This window comes from Plasmodium gallinaceum (genome assembly GCF_900005855.1).
Source record: "Plasmodium gallinaceum strain 8A genome assembly, contig: PGAL8A_v1_65, whole genome shotgun sequence".
NCBI classification, from domain to species: domain Eukaryota; phylum Apicomplexa; class Aconoidasida; order Haemosporida; family Plasmodiidae; genus Plasmodium; species Plasmodium gallinaceum.
In genome coordinates this window covers 207,041-224,958 of record NW_021628225.1, presented here as the reverse complement: position 1 = coordinate 224,958, position 17,918 = coordinate 207,041, and the positions used below count along the sequence as shown (strand labels likewise).

At 17.1% G+C, this 17,918-nt stretch overlaps 8 protein-coding genes across 8 annotated transcripts in view; 5 read left to right on the top strand and 3 right to left on the bottom strand.

The window, feature by feature from the left end:
• Positions 1-334: 334 nt before the first annotated feature.
• PGAL8A_00134000 (cyclin dependent kinase binding protein, putative) lies at positions 335-1,908 on the top strand (the record flags this gene model as incomplete). The annotated part of the gene is made up of 2 exons (XM_028674869.1): positions 335-1,645; positions 1,834-1,908. The coding sequence occupies 2 exons, from the start codon at positions 335-337 to the stop codon at positions 1,906-1,908; spliced, it is 1,386 nt and encodes a 461-aa protein (XP_028526457.1).
• A 91-nt stretch (positions 1,909-1,999) lies between these two features.
• Positions 2,000-2,476, top strand: PGAL8A_00133900 (calcium-binding protein, putative; the record flags this gene model as incomplete). Its single annotated transcript, XM_028674868.1, has 1 exon — positions 2,000-2,476. One exon carries the CDS (start codon positions 2,000-2,002, stop codon positions 2,474-2,476), a length of 477 nt encoding a protein of 158 aa, XP_028526456.1.
• Positions 2,477-3,161: 685 nt separating this feature from the next.
• PGAL8A_00133800 (serine/threonine protein kinase, putative) lies at positions 3,162-4,582 on the bottom strand (the record flags this gene model as incomplete). The annotated part of the gene is made up of 4 exons (XM_028674866.1): positions 3,162-3,942; positions 4,025-4,096; positions 4,203-4,297; positions 4,469-4,582. The coding sequence occupies 4 exons, from the start codon at positions 4,580-4,582 to the stop codon at positions 3,162-3,164; spliced, it is 1,062 nt and encodes a 353-aa protein (XP_028526455.1).
• A 658-nt stretch (positions 4,583-5,240) lies between these two features.
• On the top strand, positions 5,241-6,527 carry PGAL8A_00133700 (conserved Plasmodium protein, unknown function; the record flags this gene model as incomplete). The annotated part of the gene is made up of 6 exons (XM_028674865.1): positions 5,241-5,417; positions 5,623-5,749; positions 5,841-5,938; positions 6,051-6,178; positions 6,315-6,375; positions 6,483-6,527. 6 exons carry the CDS (start codon positions 5,241-5,243, stop codon positions 6,525-6,527), a joined length of 636 nt encoding a protein of 211 aa, XP_028526454.1.
• Positions 6,528-7,480: 953 nt separating this feature from the next.
• PGAL8A_00133600 (RNA-binding protein, putative) lies at positions 7,481-9,529 on the bottom strand (the record flags this gene model as incomplete). Its single annotated transcript, XM_028674864.1, has 1 exon — positions 7,481-9,529. The coding sequence occupies one exon, from the start codon at positions 9,527-9,529 to the stop codon at positions 7,481-7,483; it is 2,049 nt and encodes a 682-aa protein (XP_028526453.1).
• Positions 9,530-12,295: 2,766 nt separating this feature from the next.
• PGAL8A_00133500 (50S ribosomal protein L24, putative) lies at positions 12,296-12,880 on the bottom strand (the record flags this gene model as incomplete). Its single annotated transcript, XM_028674863.1, has 1 exon — positions 12,296-12,880. One exon carries the CDS (start codon positions 12,878-12,880, stop codon positions 12,296-12,298), a length of 585 nt encoding a protein of 194 aa, XP_028526452.1.
• A 721-nt stretch (positions 12,881-13,601) lies between these two features.
• PGAL8A_00133400 (conserved Plasmodium protein, unknown function) lies at positions 13,602-14,133 on the top strand (the record flags this gene model as incomplete). The annotated part of the gene is made up of 3 exons (XM_028674862.1): positions 13,602-13,649; positions 13,764-13,942; positions 14,079-14,133. The coding sequence occupies 3 exons, from the start codon at positions 13,602-13,604 to the stop codon at positions 14,131-14,133; spliced, it is 282 nt and encodes a 93-aa protein (XP_028526451.1).
• An 827-nt stretch (positions 14,134-14,960) lies between these two features.
• PGAL8A_00133300 (RAP protein, putative) overlaps positions 14,961-17,918 on the top strand; it is a gene marked incomplete at both ends in the record, with an annotated part of 3,801 nt that continues 843 nt past the window's right edge. Inside the window, one exon of the mRNA XM_028674861.1 lies at positions 14,961-17,918. This exon is cut by the window's right edge and continues 843 nt beyond it. Within this exon, the coding sequence (XP_028526450.1) occupies positions 14,961-17,918 (2,958 nt within the window).

The window sequence follows — 17,918 nt, the reverse complement described above, 5'->3', positions numbered from 1 at the left end:
TATATATATATATATGTTTCCTTAGATTATAACTCTATTTTTTAGAATTTATTCCTTTGTTTCAATTTTTTTATTATATAAATTTTGGATTTTCTAAAAAGAATTCATAAAGATATTTTTAATATTTAAATATTGTGTGTGTATAATTTAATTTTTTTTTTTTTTGAAATAAATTTTAAAATATTTTTATTTCTTATGCACATTGAATTTTTAGGGATTTCACGTTTTTTGTTTTTTTTTTTTTTTTATTACAATAGCTAAAAAAGAAAAACATTAAGTTGCAAGGATAAGGATAGTTTTTTTTTTTTTTTTTTAACAAGAAAAAATCTTATAAATGAAAAAGATTAATTATTTCTCTATATATGAAGATTTTTTTAAAGATGCTAATAATTTTTTAAATACAATTGAAACAAAAAATAATTTTTTTGACTACAGTAGTGAATCAAGCGCAGATAATAAAAATGAAAGAAATGATTGTACGAATAATAAAAATGGAGAATATGCTGATTTTTATATAAATGTAGAAAGTAATAAAGTCACATTTAAAAGTGATTTATTAGAAAATGAGAAAAAAAAAAATAACAATAACTATACAAATATAAAATTTTCATCAAGGATTTTGTTATGCTATAAAAATACACATAGTTTATGTTTATCTTACAAACCTTATAATGAAAATACTTGTAATGATTCATCAAATGTAAATAATTCTATATCTATTTTAAAAAAAAAAAATTCCAATTTTGATGATAAAGGAGAAGAATATAATCTTAAAAAAAAAAATGAAAATAAAATTTTAAATTTTCTTTATAAATGGATACTTCCTCTTAAGAAAGACGATGCTAATGTTTTAAAAGAAACAAAAAAAAAAATTAAAAATAAAGACATTATAACAAAGAAGGTTGATGATGAAAGAAATATACATAGTGATAAAAAAAAAAAGAAATTTTACAATTTAAATAATAATAATTTAAATATAACCACAAAAAAAACAGAAGAAAATATAAAAAAAGATCAAAATATTAATGAGATTAAAAAAAGAAAAAAAGGAAAGAAAGGAATATCTTATGAGCATTTATTAAAGCCCAGTAGATATGATTATGATGCTTTTTGCTTATTTAATCCTCGTTTTAAACAAGGAAAACATCACACTGTTATGTATTTACAGAGTTATAATGTTTCTATAATTCCTTTTGTTAAGCCTAAAAAGTTAAAAGAAAAAGTAAATGAATTATTTAGTGAAATTAATCCATGGATACATAAATCCTTAACATTATCAAAATTAAGGAATTTAAAAATTGATCTTTTTAATTTGATAAATTTTATTCCTGAAATTGATATTTCTACTATTTCGTGTGCGTGGGTATTTTTTGAAAGACTTGTTATTAAAGGATATGTTCATAAATTTAATAGAAAATTATACGCAGCTACATGTCTTATTTTATCATTGAAATTTTATCAACATGACGATATTCAAATATTAGAAAAATTGCTTTCTTACATTCAAAAATTAGATAAAAAAGAAAATTTAACTCCCTCTTTAATTTTTTCAGTAGAATTTCTAGTTTATCGTTTACTTGATTTTTCACTTCAACACACTTATGAAAATATACGTCCTCATATACATCAATATTTAGAATCTAAGGTATATATATAAAAAAAAAAAAAAAAAAAAAAATAATAATAATAAAAATAATATATAAGTTTATATATAAAATAAATAATAAAATAATAAAATTAATAGCGTAATATGAATTATATTTTATAATTTAAATTTAACGAACTAATGAATATTTATATATAAAATATATAAATCGTATTTTAATTATATAGGAATTGAAGTTTGAAGATGTATATGGTATTTCTGAAGATGCATATTTATGCTCTAATTATGCAAGTAAATCATAATTAATGAAGTATGATTTTTAATTGATTTATTAATTTTATACTAATATTTACATTTGTCCATACTTTATTTTATTATTAAATATTTTTTAAAATGGATTCAAATGAAAATGAAACAAAAAAAAAAGAGAGTAATTACAAGTTTTTAAATTCAGATGAAATAAATAATCTAGAATATATTTTTAATAAACTAAAAAAAAATAAAAATGATAATGTATCTGTTCAAAATTTACAAAAATTTCTCATTAATAGTCATAACAAGGATATATGCGATGATCTCTTAGATTTTTTTCATTCATATGGTGGTACTATAAGTTTAGATGATTTTTTGAGCGCTTTAAACTGTGATATGAATGAATTTAAATCGAAAGAAAAGATAAAGAGTTTATTTGAAATGTTAGATGCAAATAAAAAAGGATATATATCATTTAAAAATTTTGTCCAATCTGCAAAGGAATTTGAAAATGAGTTTGACGAAGAAACACTGAAAAAAATATTTAACATTATAGATTTAAATAACAATGATAAAATACTTTATGAAGAGTTTAAAAATTCAATATCTAACATTTAATTGCAAATTATATGACTGTGCTCCGCTTTATAATATTTAATTTTGTTTTTTAATAAGGAGATTGAACATTTCTTTTTTTAAATAAATATTATATTTTTATACACACAAATTATATTTCTTCATTTTTCATCTTAATATACTTTTTTTCTTAAATTATTTTTGGTATAAATAAATTATTTGATATATAAATATATATATATTTTTATTTATTTATTTTTTTCCAAACTACTAAATAAGTTATTTAAATGTTTTTTTTTTTTTTTTTTTTTTTTTATATATACTATAAAACAAATTATAAACTAATTTGCATATTCTATTATTTAAATGAAGGTTATATATTTTAAAAAATGAAATATATATATATCTACATATAAATGTTTTAAGTAAAAGAGGGTGAGCATATGATACAATATTAGATTTTAAAAGAAGTATATATATACATTTATAATGAAATTTAAGAGGAATACAAAAAAAAAAAAAAAAAAAGAGGAAAATTGAAAAATTAAAAAATTATAATAAATATTAAAAAAAAATATATAAAGAAAAAAAATTAAAAAAAAAAAAAAAAAAAAGGTTAAGAAAATATGAATACTCTTGAAATAATGTGAACTGTTCATAATTTTTTTTTTTTTTTTTTTTTGTAAATTAATAAAATTATATGATTTTTTATTTATTCAATTTTTTATCATTTGTTGTGAAACCAAATAGGTGTTAAAAATGACCCTTCTTGCTCATTAAATCCTTTATGACTTAATTTGGGTCCTTGTCTACCTCTTGGTTGCGTTGCATAAGCTTTTATACAAGGCCTATTTTTGTTATGTATAAAAATAAATGGGTGTTGAATTAATGATTCAGCTGTTGGTCTTTTTTTAGGATTTTTATCTAAACATAAATTTAAGAAATCCTTAAATTCAGGGGATAGTTTATCTATTAAATCTTTCTTCACTTTTTCACAAAATAGTTGACTCCAATGATAATCTTGTATTCTATTCATAATAATACTTTCTCTTTCTTCATTTGTTGATCCAAAAGGAGGTCTACCAAATTTTAATTCAAATGCTAAAATTCCTAAGGTCCATATATCAGTTTTCTGATCAAATTCTCCAAAATTCTGTTTTTTTTTTTGGTGTCTTGCACACTGTTCAGGAGACCAATAATCATGAGTACCTCTGTAATGAGAAATTCCTTTTTTTTTATGTTTCGATCCAATGTGTGCAGATAATCCAAAATCAGCTAGCTTACATTTTTCTTCATGATTTACTAAAACATTTTCTGGTTTTAAATCTAAGTGAGCAATTCTTTTATCGTGACAAGTTCTTATTGCCCATATTATTTCAAACAACATTTCTGCAACTTTTTTTTCTGAAAATGGACCATGTTCATTTAAATAAGTAAATAAATCTCCGTTGGAACAGTATTCCATGACAAAAAAAACGTGACTACTTGTGTGAAACCACGTATACATACTAAAAAAAAAAAAATAAAATAAAAAAATAAATAAAAATAATTACATATATGCTTATCATTTTTCTATAAATTTGTTTTTACCATGCTATGTGTGGGTGTTTCAAATGAGCTTGTAATTCTATTTCTTTTCTTAATAATGCTTCTTGTGTACTCCTTGAAAATAATAATAAAAAAAAAAAAAATGTCATATTGTATTATGTATATATAGACTTTTTTTTTTTTTTTTTTTATGTATGATATTTATCTATTAATAGTTTACTTGACTAAATGAGATTTTGATATACATTTTAATACACAAATAAAATTTGTTCTTCTCTCACACGCTAAAAAAACACTACCATGAGCACCATCCCCCTAAATAAAATATATAAATATTAAAAATTAATAATATTTCATAAAAAGGTAAATATTAGTAAAATATAAAAAAAAAGAAAATAGTTTCAAAGAATTATGAAATACAAATAAGATTTTTATTTGTAATTTTCATTATGTTTGTATTTCTTCATGATTTTTGTTTTATATTACTAAAAACCCAGCTATATCAAAATCTTTTAAACTAAATGTAAATGAATGCAAACTACTTTTTAAGGCCATATCTCTACATGTAGCCTTAATTGGACTACTAATTGAATCATTCATCTTTATATACTATATAAAAAATTAAATATTAAGACAAATGATAAAAATTTATGTAAAAATATATATTATTTATAATGATATTATTTTTCTACATATTAAATAATAAACATATTATTTCTTAAATTTAATTAAGAGTAATTTTTTTTAATTATTTTTCAAAAAAATAAATGTCTTTAAAAAAAATATAAAAAAAAAGAAATATACATTTCAATGTTCCATTAAATCTATATTGGTATAATGCTACTAAAAAAAAATAAATTAACACAAAAAAAAATAAACTATAAAAATGTAGTTTTATATTATATTAATGCATAAAAAAAGATAATATTTTTTCTTATTCATATTTTTTTTCACTTTCATTTTATTATTAATTCAAATAAAATATATATATATACATATATATATATATATTAAAAAAAAAAAAAAAAAAAAAAAAAAAAAATTAAATTAAATAAGTCAATTATCACACAAATGCTGTGTTATTTAAAAAAATGAATTTTCTTTAAATATTAAATATATTTATTTTCTTTTTATGTTTATGTTTTGTAAAATTGATTTAAAATTAAAAAAAAAAAAAATGACTTAAATTTTTTATAATAAAAATAGTGTGATTCATACTTAATTTATTTTTTTTATGTATATGATTATTTTTTTTTAAATGATTCCTACACCAGTTTCAAAAAAAATAAGAAGTAGATTGAATTTATCAATTCAAAAAAAACCGCATTTTTTATTTCGACAAAATGTATTACTTGATAAACGTGAAAAGTGGGAACCAAAACTGAGAAAAGGTCATCCGCAATTTATAAAACAATTTGATATATTAAATAGACAAGTAATAATACAACTTTATATATATATAAAATATATCTATCATTAAATGAAAGATAAAAGTGTAAACAATGGTTTATACAAATATACATATACACGATTCTGTTATTAAATATTCCATTGAATACTATATATTAATTTGTATCGGTATTAATAAGAATCTTAGTACATATATAGATATATAAACTTTTCATTTTTTGTTTTTATAGGTTACAGGTTTTCGTAAATATAAACAAGTTACTATTAAGAGAGAAGAAATAAAAAAAAATTATGATATTACAAATTTTCATGAAGTAAAATCAAAATTTAGATTTGAAATCAATGGATATTTTGGAGGTTCATTTTATAATTAATTTTTTTTTTTTTTTTTTATTTTTAATTTAAATTTAAGCATGAATTAATTTTATTTTAATTTTGATTTTAAAAGATAACGGGAATATATTTTGTGAAGAGTTGTATAGAACTGCCAAACGAATGTTTATAGTAGGATGGATAAAATGCAGAAAACGATTTGCCATGGGACACGTAAAAATAAAAAAAAAAAAAAAAAATAATTATATCTATTTATATATATAGATATATATAACAATCGTAAGTACAAGAATTGTAATTATTTTTATTTTTTTATTTTATTAAGTTTCAAGGAGATTCTTATGCTATTTCTTATTTAAGGCATTGGTTTGATATGTATTCATCAGACACAAATAGAATTGATAAATTAAAAATTTTTGATGAGAATCATGGGATACCAAATTTAGATTACTAGTAAATATAATAATGAATATTAATTTGTATATCTTATAGAAACATAAATATCACCATTTGTATAACTTTAAAATTTATCTATATTTAATATTTATATTTGTATTATATATTCCTTTTTTTTTTTTTTTTTTTAAAGCAACATTACAATAGTAAAAGATTATAGAAGTCCAGCAAAGAAAAAAATGCATATGATTCAGGTAACTTTTTTTTCTTTTAAAAAAAGAAAATGTACTATAAAATATCTATTTTTGTTAATACGTTTTTTTTTTATTTTATATAACAATTTTTTTTTTTTTATTTTTAGAGTCAAGATTTTTTAAAAACAAAGAAATTATTTAATATAAAATAAAAAAATTTATCTAACTTTTAATATGTGGTAAATAGTTATAGTACTACTAAATAAAAAAAAAAAAAAAAAAAATTAATATAAATTTATTCCTTTTTATTAAATATTTTAAAATTACACGTTTTCTTCATTAAAACAATGAGGTATGTCAAATTGAGAGATTTGATTATGTATAATTTTTTACAAGACCTTAAAATATAATAAATTATTTTTTTAATACATAATATATTTGTATATAAATGATATAAATAATTTTTTTTTTTTTTTTTTTTTTAAAATTAGTATAACTGTTAATATTAAATTTTAATAACATTAATGTTTAAAAACCTTTTTATTTTACCTTTTTCGTTTTAAATAATCTAAAAACTATTAGATACAAAAGGTGTTAATTTATAACAGCTATCTTTTACTGATAAAAAGAAGTATATTTATTTTTTTTTTTTTGAATTTATATATTTTTTTACATTGAAGAACAGCAGTAGAATTATGTATAATTTTTTGATACTTATGATATCAATTTTCTCTTAATAAAAAATAACTGAACGAGTAGACTACATAATGAATAAAGATACATTTTATATAAACTACATTATTATATATATATATAGATATATAATAGGTGTATAATTAAACATATACATATATACAAATTTGTTAATATAATTACAAATCAAAAAAAAAAAAAAAAGAAAAAAAAAAAAAATAAATAAATAAAAATAATCTAAGGATATAAAAAGTATATATAAAAATCGAATTATAAAAAGTAAAAGAATTAGTGTGTAAATGAACCATATATATATATATATATATGTATATATATATATATATATAAATTATAATAATGAAAAAAATAAATGGATATATAACATGAATTAAAAATTATTAATATTAAAAAAAATTAAAATATTTTTAAAAAAAAAAAATATAAATGTACAACAATGAAAAATAACATTATTTTAAAACCAATCAAACTGAAAAATTTTTGCTTGAATCATAAGAATTGCCAAAGAATTTGATAATGGGGAACCTGTTATGGAAAGATTGAAAGTATAAGATGAAGAATCATTAGAATCAGTGCATATAGATATATTACAACCTGATTTTTCAATGATTTCTTCAATTAATGATTTGCCATTTTTATTTTGTGAATCAAAAGTTTCCAAATATACATCAGGCATATTTAATTCGATAGTATATGGTTGTTTAACAGATAATATTTTAGGTAAAGAAGAAACAGGAAAGGATTTATATATTTGTTGTAAAAACATTTGCTCAATTTTATCTTTCATATCAGCATTTTTTAAAGAATTACTATTATTATTATTATTATTATTTTTATTTGGTAAATTATCGTAATGATAACTAATAGAATTATTATCATTACTATTATTACTATAATTATTATGATTATTATTTAAGAGAGAATTAGAAGAATAAAAACGATCATTATTATTAATAGAATTTTTGTTATACATTTTATTATTATTGCTAGTAATATTATTTTTTTTAGTATTAGAATATTTAGTATTAGAATTAAAGTAGATATCATTTAAAGGAATTAAAAGACCTTCTCTAGCTATAGCAGGATTTTCATATTCTTCTAATTTTTGCAAAACTAAAATAGATGCTAATATTTTTGATTCTGGAGAACCACTAATCAAAACTAATTTTTCATTTTCACTATCTTTATTTTTAGCTACTTGAATTTGAGAACCTGATTGTTCAGTTATATATTTAATAATTGATCCTTTTCTACCTATTAAAAAGCTAGCAGCTTTACCTGGAACAAGCATACGCATTGGATTATTAATATTCTTTTCTCTTTCTTCCATTTGTCTAACAATTAATTTTAATGCATTAAATTTACTTTCAGCTGAACCTGATAAAGTTAAAATTCGATCACAACTTTTAACATTTTCAATATTATCAGGTGCATCTACAATAACTGCACCTGCTCCAGTTATAGTTCTAATTTCTTTTATGTGACAACCAGATTTCCCAATAATCCAAGCAGTGGTTTCTACATCTAAAACAAAACGAATAACACATGAACTAATTTCTTTACCATATTTATGTAGAAGTAAATTTTTTTCTTTAGGAACGCTACAATTATCTATATCATAATTAAACGTTTCTTCGTTCGAATTTTCATTTTTTTTCATTGATGAATATTTCGAACTATTATTAGAGCTATTTATAGAAGAACTTATATTATTATTTATATTTCTAATATTATTATTATTATTATTATTATTGCTGCTGGGTGTAGTAGTAAGAATATTATTATTATTATTATTATTGTTATTATTTTTAGAAACACCAGGAAATTCAGATAAACATAAAATTCCATTTTCAACAATATCTTCTAATAAATCATATATAATACCTATACAATCAATAATTTTATTAATTTTTTTTGATTTTATAAAAATTGCTTTATCTTTTATGCCTGGAACGTCATCTTTATGAACATTAATTTCACAAGAAGATCGTTCACATAAAGATGATATTTTAGAACCTTTTTGCCCTATAATTATTGGAATAGATCTAGTTGGTACTATTATAACTATTGATTCCTTTCCGTCTTCTTCTTGAAAATCCATAACATTTTTTGATTTTTCTAAAACTAATTCTAATGCTTTTTTTTTATTTTCCTTTTTACCAAATATCGTTAAAATTTTTTCAGACGGAGGGGGATAAACAGAAACATCAAATTCTTTTTGGCATTTTATTATTGCACCACATGCCTTTTCTATTTCACGAACGTTATTACCTGATTTTCCAATAACAAATCCAATGGCTCTATTGGGTAATAAAAGACAATATGGTATTCGCATTTCAGCTGTAGAATAAGAACTTTTTTTTCTATTATCATCTATACTTACATAAGATCTATTACTGCTATTACTTTTACGTTGTCTTTTAATTAAATTATCATCATCGCTATTACTACTACTATTATCTTCATTATCGATACGTGCATATGATCGTTTTTGCCTAATCATTTTAACCTTACTTATTTAGTATATATATTTTTATAAATACATTTATTTTTTAAAAGAAAAATTGTACCATAAAAAAAAAAAAAAAAAATAAAATGAAAGAGATAAATAAAAAGAGAAAGATAGAGAGTAAAAGAAAAAGAATAAATAATATAAAAATAAAAAAAAAAAAAATTAAAAGAAGAAAGGCAAAGAAAAAATAAAATAAAATAAAAATAGACGAATAACTAAGTTAGTAGTAATATAATGGAAATATTCTAAATTTGTTTAAAATATTATTTATAAAAGAATATATTATTTCCTAATGTTTCTTTCCTGAACTCGTGAAATTTATATAAATAACATTCAGTACATATATAATAATTAAAATATTTTTCTTGTGTAATCCTTTAGAACATTCCCTTTTCTTTTTTTAAAAAAAAAAATAATTTTTTAAATAAGTAAATTTTTAAAGACGAACGATATTGTACACTTCAATTTTACAGAAATTAATAATTTATATATATATATATATATATATATATATATATATATATATATACAAATGTATATATGTATATGGATATTCTTTTTTTTTTTCTTATTTTATAGCAAAATAATAATGAGAATGAGCTAAAAATTAAAAGAAAAAAAAAAGAATAAAAACTTTTCAGATTAAACCTAAATAAATATGTAATTTTTATAATACAAGTTAAAAAAAAAAATATATATATTCTAATGAAAATAAAAATAACTTAATAAAATTTTTTCATATATAAAATATTAAAAGTACAAAAAATTATTTCTTAAATATATTTAATTTTACAACATTTATATATATATAATGTATAAATATATTTATATACATTCCTTTATTAAAATTACTATTTATATCTTGATTGAAATTTATTTTTACAAATTTTTTAATATATGACAGTTTTTTTCTCTTTTTTTCTTTAAATTTATTTTATTTAAAAAAAAAAAAAGTAAAAAAAAAAAAAAAAAAAAAAAAAAAAAAAGTTAAACAATGGAATTAAATTTAAAATTTAAATTAAAATGAAACGAAGAAAATTATGCAAATTTAAATATGTTAACAATTAAGATTTTAAAATTATATGTAATATATATTATGTATAGTTTTACATATTAATAAATAGATATATATATATATATTTATAAAACCAATTAATGTAATTAAATTGTAATAAAAAAAAATATATATATCATTTTTTCTTTAAAATTATGAAAAAAAAATATTTAACAATATAATTTTAAAATTCATATATTTTATAATCTTAACAATTATGATATTAAATATTTTAGGAAAATTAAAAAAAAAAAAAAAAAAAAAAAAAAAAAATAGCTTACGAGAAAAATATAAGATAGGATTTTTTTAAAATATTTATATCATGTATTACATATATATATATATATATATTTTTTTTTTTTTGATGATAAATGCAATTTTTTTTTTTTTTTTGTTTTTTCTTATGTACATATTTATTTATAAATTATGTGCAAGATTTATTTTAAATATATATCTGTTATATAATAAAATATTTATAATAAATTATAATTATTTTATAAAAATTAATATAACTCAAAAATATAATGCTAATAAAAAATTAAAACAATGATCATGTAAAGAAAAATAATATTCATTCAATAATAATAAAAAAAATTAAGCATATATATATTTTAAAAGAGTAAATATTTCAATAAAATAAAAAAATAATTAAATATATAAAGACAAAAGATGGTTCTATCTTCATTTTATTAATTTAAAAGATAATGAATTACTATTTTTCTAATGTAGAATATATGAACAGATATATATTCGCATATATGACAAGATAATACTATGTTTATACATAAAATTATGCTATTAGAATATTTGTAAATAAATATATATTTAAAACTTTAATTTACTAAATATAATATAAAAACGCAAAAAGTAAGAGAAAATTTTTTTTTAAATTTCATATTTAAATTTTAAGGAAAATTAAAAACTACGATTCATATGAATATGAACTTAAATTTGAGACAATATATATAAATTCTTTATTAAAAAAAAAAAAAATTGATTAAAATGTAGAACCATCATTAATTCATATTCTTTTTAATTTTATGTATTTTTAAAAAACTATTAAATAATAAATAAATTTTATTTTTTTTTTTTTTAAGACTTTAATAAAAATTTTTATAAAATTAGGAAAATAAAAAATAATTTTTATTAAATATAAATTTATTATAAAATGATATATTTACGGATGTTAAAAATTAGGAATATAATTTAAGGATGAGAAAGGCAAATCATTAATTTACAAAAATAATTTTTATCATTTCATTTTTCTTATTTTATTTTTATTTTTTAATTACCACTTTTGCTTTTATTTTTATATTAATTTAAATGTACTATTTTTTACCTCTAAAAAATTTAAATTTTTTATGTTTTTATAATAAATCTTTTTAATATAGAGTCTTAAATAGTAAATTAATTAAATAAACAGTATAATTAAAACATCATTATATAAAAACGAAAAAAAAAAGAAAAAAGAAAAAAGAAAAAAGAGTTTATAAAAAAAGTTAACAAATTATAATAAATTTTTTTTTTAAATATATATAAATTTTTAAAAAATGATAAGTACTGAAAATTTTTTCTTTTTATTGAAATAATACGTAAAACTATTAGCAGCAATATGAATTCAGAAAATGTTTTTTGTGGATATTTATAAAAAAAAAAAAAAAAAAAAAAAAAAAAAAAAGAAAAGATATATATTTATATATATGTTAAGACAATTCTCTATTATATTTGTTCACCGTTTGTCTTAATATATTCATAAATTTTACATCTGTTTTATAATCATATGTTTTTTTTAAAGCTTCCTGTGGTGAAGTATCTAAGGGATTTTCTTCTACTTCTTCATTTTCATTTTCTTTATTTTTTTCTTTTGGCCATGGTATTATAATTCCTGATTTTTTAGAAATCCTAATAATTTGGTTGTCATCTGTATATCTAATTGCTACTTTTGTATTTGTTTTTAAGAAGTTATCTATTAATTGAACATTGGAATAATGTATCTTTTTTTCAATATAAACAAATTTATTATCAATAAAAATCTTTCTTAAATTGCATCCTTTCACTTTTATCATATTCCTAAATTTATCACAACTTAAAACTTCACCTATTTTTCCTTTTTCTTTTCCTGATATTATTTTTACTTCATCTCCCTTCTGAATTTTCCATATTTTAATAATATTTCTTGGTTTTATTATTTTATGATTTCTCAGTTGAATATTTTTGTAAAATAAATTATTTATATTATTAAAAATACAAAAATTATTAATTTTGCTTGTAGAAAAAAAAGAAAACATTTTTTACTTCTTCATTTTATTTCTTTTTTTTAAAAAATTTTATAAAAAGATACATATAAAATAATAATGTAAAATGTTAACACAAATAAGTATATATGTTTAAACAAAAAAAAGTATACATATAATTTTATTGCAATTAATTTTTTCTTAAAACAAAAAAATAAGATAAAAAAATTTTTTTTTTACGATCAAAATATAATTTGACATATGCCTTAAGAATTTGTATAAGAAACTTTTCTGAATATAAAAAAAAAAATTTCAGATAATTTTTTTTTTTTTTTTTTCATAATTATAAATATTCCTTTTATTTATTATCTTTTTAGTTTTTCAAATATTCATATTAAATGTAGTATCATTTATACTTTTCTCCTAATAACACATGTAATGACTTTTAAAAATATCATATATATATATATATAAAAATTGAAAAGTAATTTTATCACATGTTCAAAGTTTAAATGAAAAGAAAGTATTGTAAAAAACCAACAAAAAAAAAAAAAATAAAATAAAATAATAAATTGAATAATTCTCAAAAAAATTAGTTGTTTAAATATTTATAGGCATTTTGGAATATATATGTAAATTTTTTTTTTTTTTTTGTGTATTTCTTAAATCTAAAAAAAATATATTTTTTTTAATCCTTGATAAAATTTGTATCTAATGAAGTATATTATTTAAATATTTTTAAAAAGTAAAAATCAATTTTGTATCACTTGAAAATATGGATAAATTAAAGAACCTTCTATTTGTTAAAAATGGAAATTTTTCAGTAATTTAAAATATATTAAAAAAAGGAAAATAATATATATAAACATAAACTCATAATAAGTAGTGTTAAAAAAAAAAAAAAATTTATATTAAAATTTATTTTATTTTATATTAGAGTGCTCAAATAAAAATATTAGCATTTACATCAATAAGTATGCTAATATTAATGGTTACAGGAGATGGATTACAAACACCATTAGGATATATTAAGAATGTTAAAAGAGAAATGAAAAGGGAAGAAGAAGAAAAAGAATCATTAGAGAAGAAATTATTAAGAGAATTAGGAGTTACAACGTAAGTTATGATAAAATTTAATAAAATTATAAAAAGAAATTTTACATAAAAAAGAAAAAAGTATATCATAATATTTTCTTTTTGCCTATTGTTATTTTGAATGTAAAATTTTTTTTTTTTTTTTTTTTTTTTAAAGATATCAAGAATGGAAGAAAGCAGGAATTATACCTTCAGATGATAAAGAGAATTAGTGAGATACTCTATAATAATCTTTCATGAAGATAAATTATAATTATGTTTTATCTTCTTTTTATAATTTAAAGATAATATAGAATTTTTTTTTGTCTACTTAATATAGGCACATTTTTATTTCTATTTTTTGCAAGTTTGTTTTATATAATTTCAACATAAACTATATTTTTCAATGTATATATTAAGTTTTTTTTTTTTTTGTGATAAATAATTTTTTTACAACACAAAGCTTGTGTCAATAATATTATTAGAAATAAAAAATATAATTAAAATAAATAAGAAAAAGAGTAAATAAATTGATTCTACATAAAATTCACTTTTTTTCCTTTTTTCTTTTTATTTTATTTTAAAATTTGTTACTATTTATTTATATTTTAAAAATTTTTATATTATATAATTTTATAATAATTATAATACAATATATTTCCTCTTTTTTTTTTTTTTTTTTTTTATTAATTTATTTAAATTATGTTTTTAAATAATTAAAGGATTACAACATTATTTTACTAAATAAAAACAAAATAAGTAAAACAGAGTATATTAAAAATAAATTGTAACGTTTTTTTTTTTTTTTTATATTTTTATAATTTAACACTTAATTTTTTTTTTTTTTTTTTTTTTTTTTATCATATTAAAAAGGAAATAATTTTATATTTATATTTTTTTTAGAATTTTTATATAACTCTATTAAAAAATATTTTTTTGTTTTCGTAAAAAATATTTTATAATAATTTTAGTATCTTCTTTTCTTACAATGAATATATTTATAAATAAATAGTAGATGATAATGTAAAATTAAATAATTTAACTTTGTTTTATTTTTATAATGTTTAAAAAAAAATATAATATATTTGTAGATAGTATAAATATAATTATACGTAATAAGTTATGCAATCATTTTTCTTACATATTTCTGAATTCAACTAAAAAGAAGATAATAAACATTGATAATGTAAATAAAATAAATAAGAAAAATGGTTTAAGTTGTAAAAAAAAAGAACTGTTAGGAAATGGATATAAGAAAAATGAAGAAAATAAAAAAATAACAAATTTATGTGAACAACTAAATGATAATTTGAGAGAAAAAAAATATAATCTATATGAAAATAATTTAATTTATTCCTTATCCATTGCAGAAAATTCTATAGAAATATCTCAATTAATAAATGTAATTAGTAAAAATAAAATTAATAACAATATAAAATCTGTTTATGTTAAATTAATCAATAAAAGTTTAAAAATTTTTGATAATATTCCTATTAGAAGTGTAAGTTTAATTTTAAATAGTATGCTTAAATTAAATTATTATCACAATGATTTTATTCTTTTATTTTTTAAAAATATAAAGAAAATAATAGCGCAAAGTAATAGTGTTGATATATGTATTTTATTTCATTTTTACGTAAATATTTTAGATCGATTTTCACATTTAGAAAAAAGAAATGATATATTATTAAACTTATTTTTGAAAAAAATATATAATTTCATTTCTTCTCTTCAAATTCATGGTATATCTTGCATTTTAAGGTGTAATAAAAAATTAATAAAAAAAAAAGGGATTATATGTAACAATTATAATATAAATAATGAATTAAATAAAAAAAAAGTATTAAATATTAACAAGCAAGAAGAAGAAAAAGAAACAAATGAAACAACAAAATATAATAATGCAAAATTGATTGAAGAAATAAATGAGAATTTGAAAAATAATTTCTATTTAAAAATATCTTATGCAAGTATTCAGCAACTATGTAATATATTAGAAGATTTAGAATTCTTTAATTTAATTGATGATAATTGCTATTATGATGTTTTAAATATATTAAAAAACAAAAGAAATTTAGATAATTTTAAAAATATTGATTATTTAAATATATTGAATATTATAAAAAGTAGAAATATTAAATATAATAATTTATTTTCTGTTTCTCATTTTTCATTTATATTTGATGAATTAAAAAACAAAAATTATGATAATTTTTCTACTGATGATTTAGCTGAATTAATAAAAATATTATATTATTTTAAAAAATTCTATCACATTAATTTTTGTATGAATAAATTAGAAAGTTCTTTAGATAAAAGAAATATAGATGAAATATCTTCCATTTCAACATTAATATACCTCCTTTATGATTTTTCACGAATTAACAAAAGTAATAATATTATAAATTCTTTAAATGAAAAAATATTTTTATGTATAATGAATAAAATGTATAAAGAAAATGAAAAACAAAAAGAAAATGAAATTGAAAAGGATGTAAATGGAAAAAATCATAATGTTCATTATATATCTATACCTATAAAAGAATCACTTCTATTAGTTAAGTCAGTAGAAATATTAATAGACAAAAATTTTATTAATTCAGACTATTTAAGTAAAACAAATTTCATCTTAAGTAATTATGAAAACTATTTTCAATTTTGTAATAATTATGAATATAGTAATTATGTATTATATAAAATGTTGCTATTGGGGAAAGTTAAATATAACAATATTTTTGTGTTTATGAATTTATTACAAAATTCATTAATTTTTTCATTATATTTTTGCATTAAAGATATAGTATTATTTTTAAAAGCTTTAAGTTTTTGTTCTTATTTTATCACTAAAAATAATTATGTAATTTTTGAAAATACTTTAAACTATTTGAGTTTTTTAATAATATCACAAAGTGTTCTTTTGAAAAAAAAATCAACCTGTAACAGTAATGAAATTATGAGAAAAATGAATAATATAAATAATTTTTTAAATGATAAAAGTTTAAATAATATTAATCGCATAGATGAAATATATAAAAATATAGAAAAAATAATAGAAAATAATTATTTATATTTAAATACATTAAAAAATGATAGTTATCCTATTATAAATATGGATCATAAAAAGGATTATAATTTAAATGAAATTAAAAATATCATGAATAATATCAATGAAGATAACAATTTAAATTATGAATATACAAAAATAAGTTCCACTGATTGTTCAAATATATTATACTACTATAAGAAATTAAATTACATCAATCATGATATCATTAAAATAATTTTAAAAAATATTTATATAAATATAAATTATTTAAAAAATAAGCATATACTTAAAATGATAAATGGCTTTAGTATAATAAAAAATATTGATAATGAATTTAATTCTTTTAATTCAATTGTTAAAAAAGTTGTAATCAAATTTATATCTTCACATAAAGAAAATGATAATGATATGATAAAAATAGATGAAACAATTAAATTGTTTTATCTTATTAGCAAATTGAATATACTAAATCAATTTAAAAATGATTTATTTAGAAAATATATTTTAATATACTTGGAAAATATGTTAAAAAATAACAAATTAAATGAAAAAAATATTCAATTATTATTACATACTTTTAAAAATATGTATCCTTATCGTTACGCAAATTTAATAGAGTACTCGTTGAATCAAATTAATCAAATAATTGATGACAAATGTTTTATTAAAAATGATAAAAATGAAATAATTAATAAAAATAATGTGAAATTAAATGACATTTTTTCTTTATCCTTTTTAAAAGTATACTTTTCATCAATACCTATTTTAATAAATCCAATAACAAATATTTATTCTAATATAAATGATATATATCTTAGTATTAGTGAAAAATTATTTGAACAATTATATGAAAATATAAAATCAAATGAAAATTTAAAAAAAGATATATTGCCAATTGTTATAGATTTTATTAATTTATCATTTCCATATATTAACTCTTTTCATAAATACACAGATTTGATCATTTACATT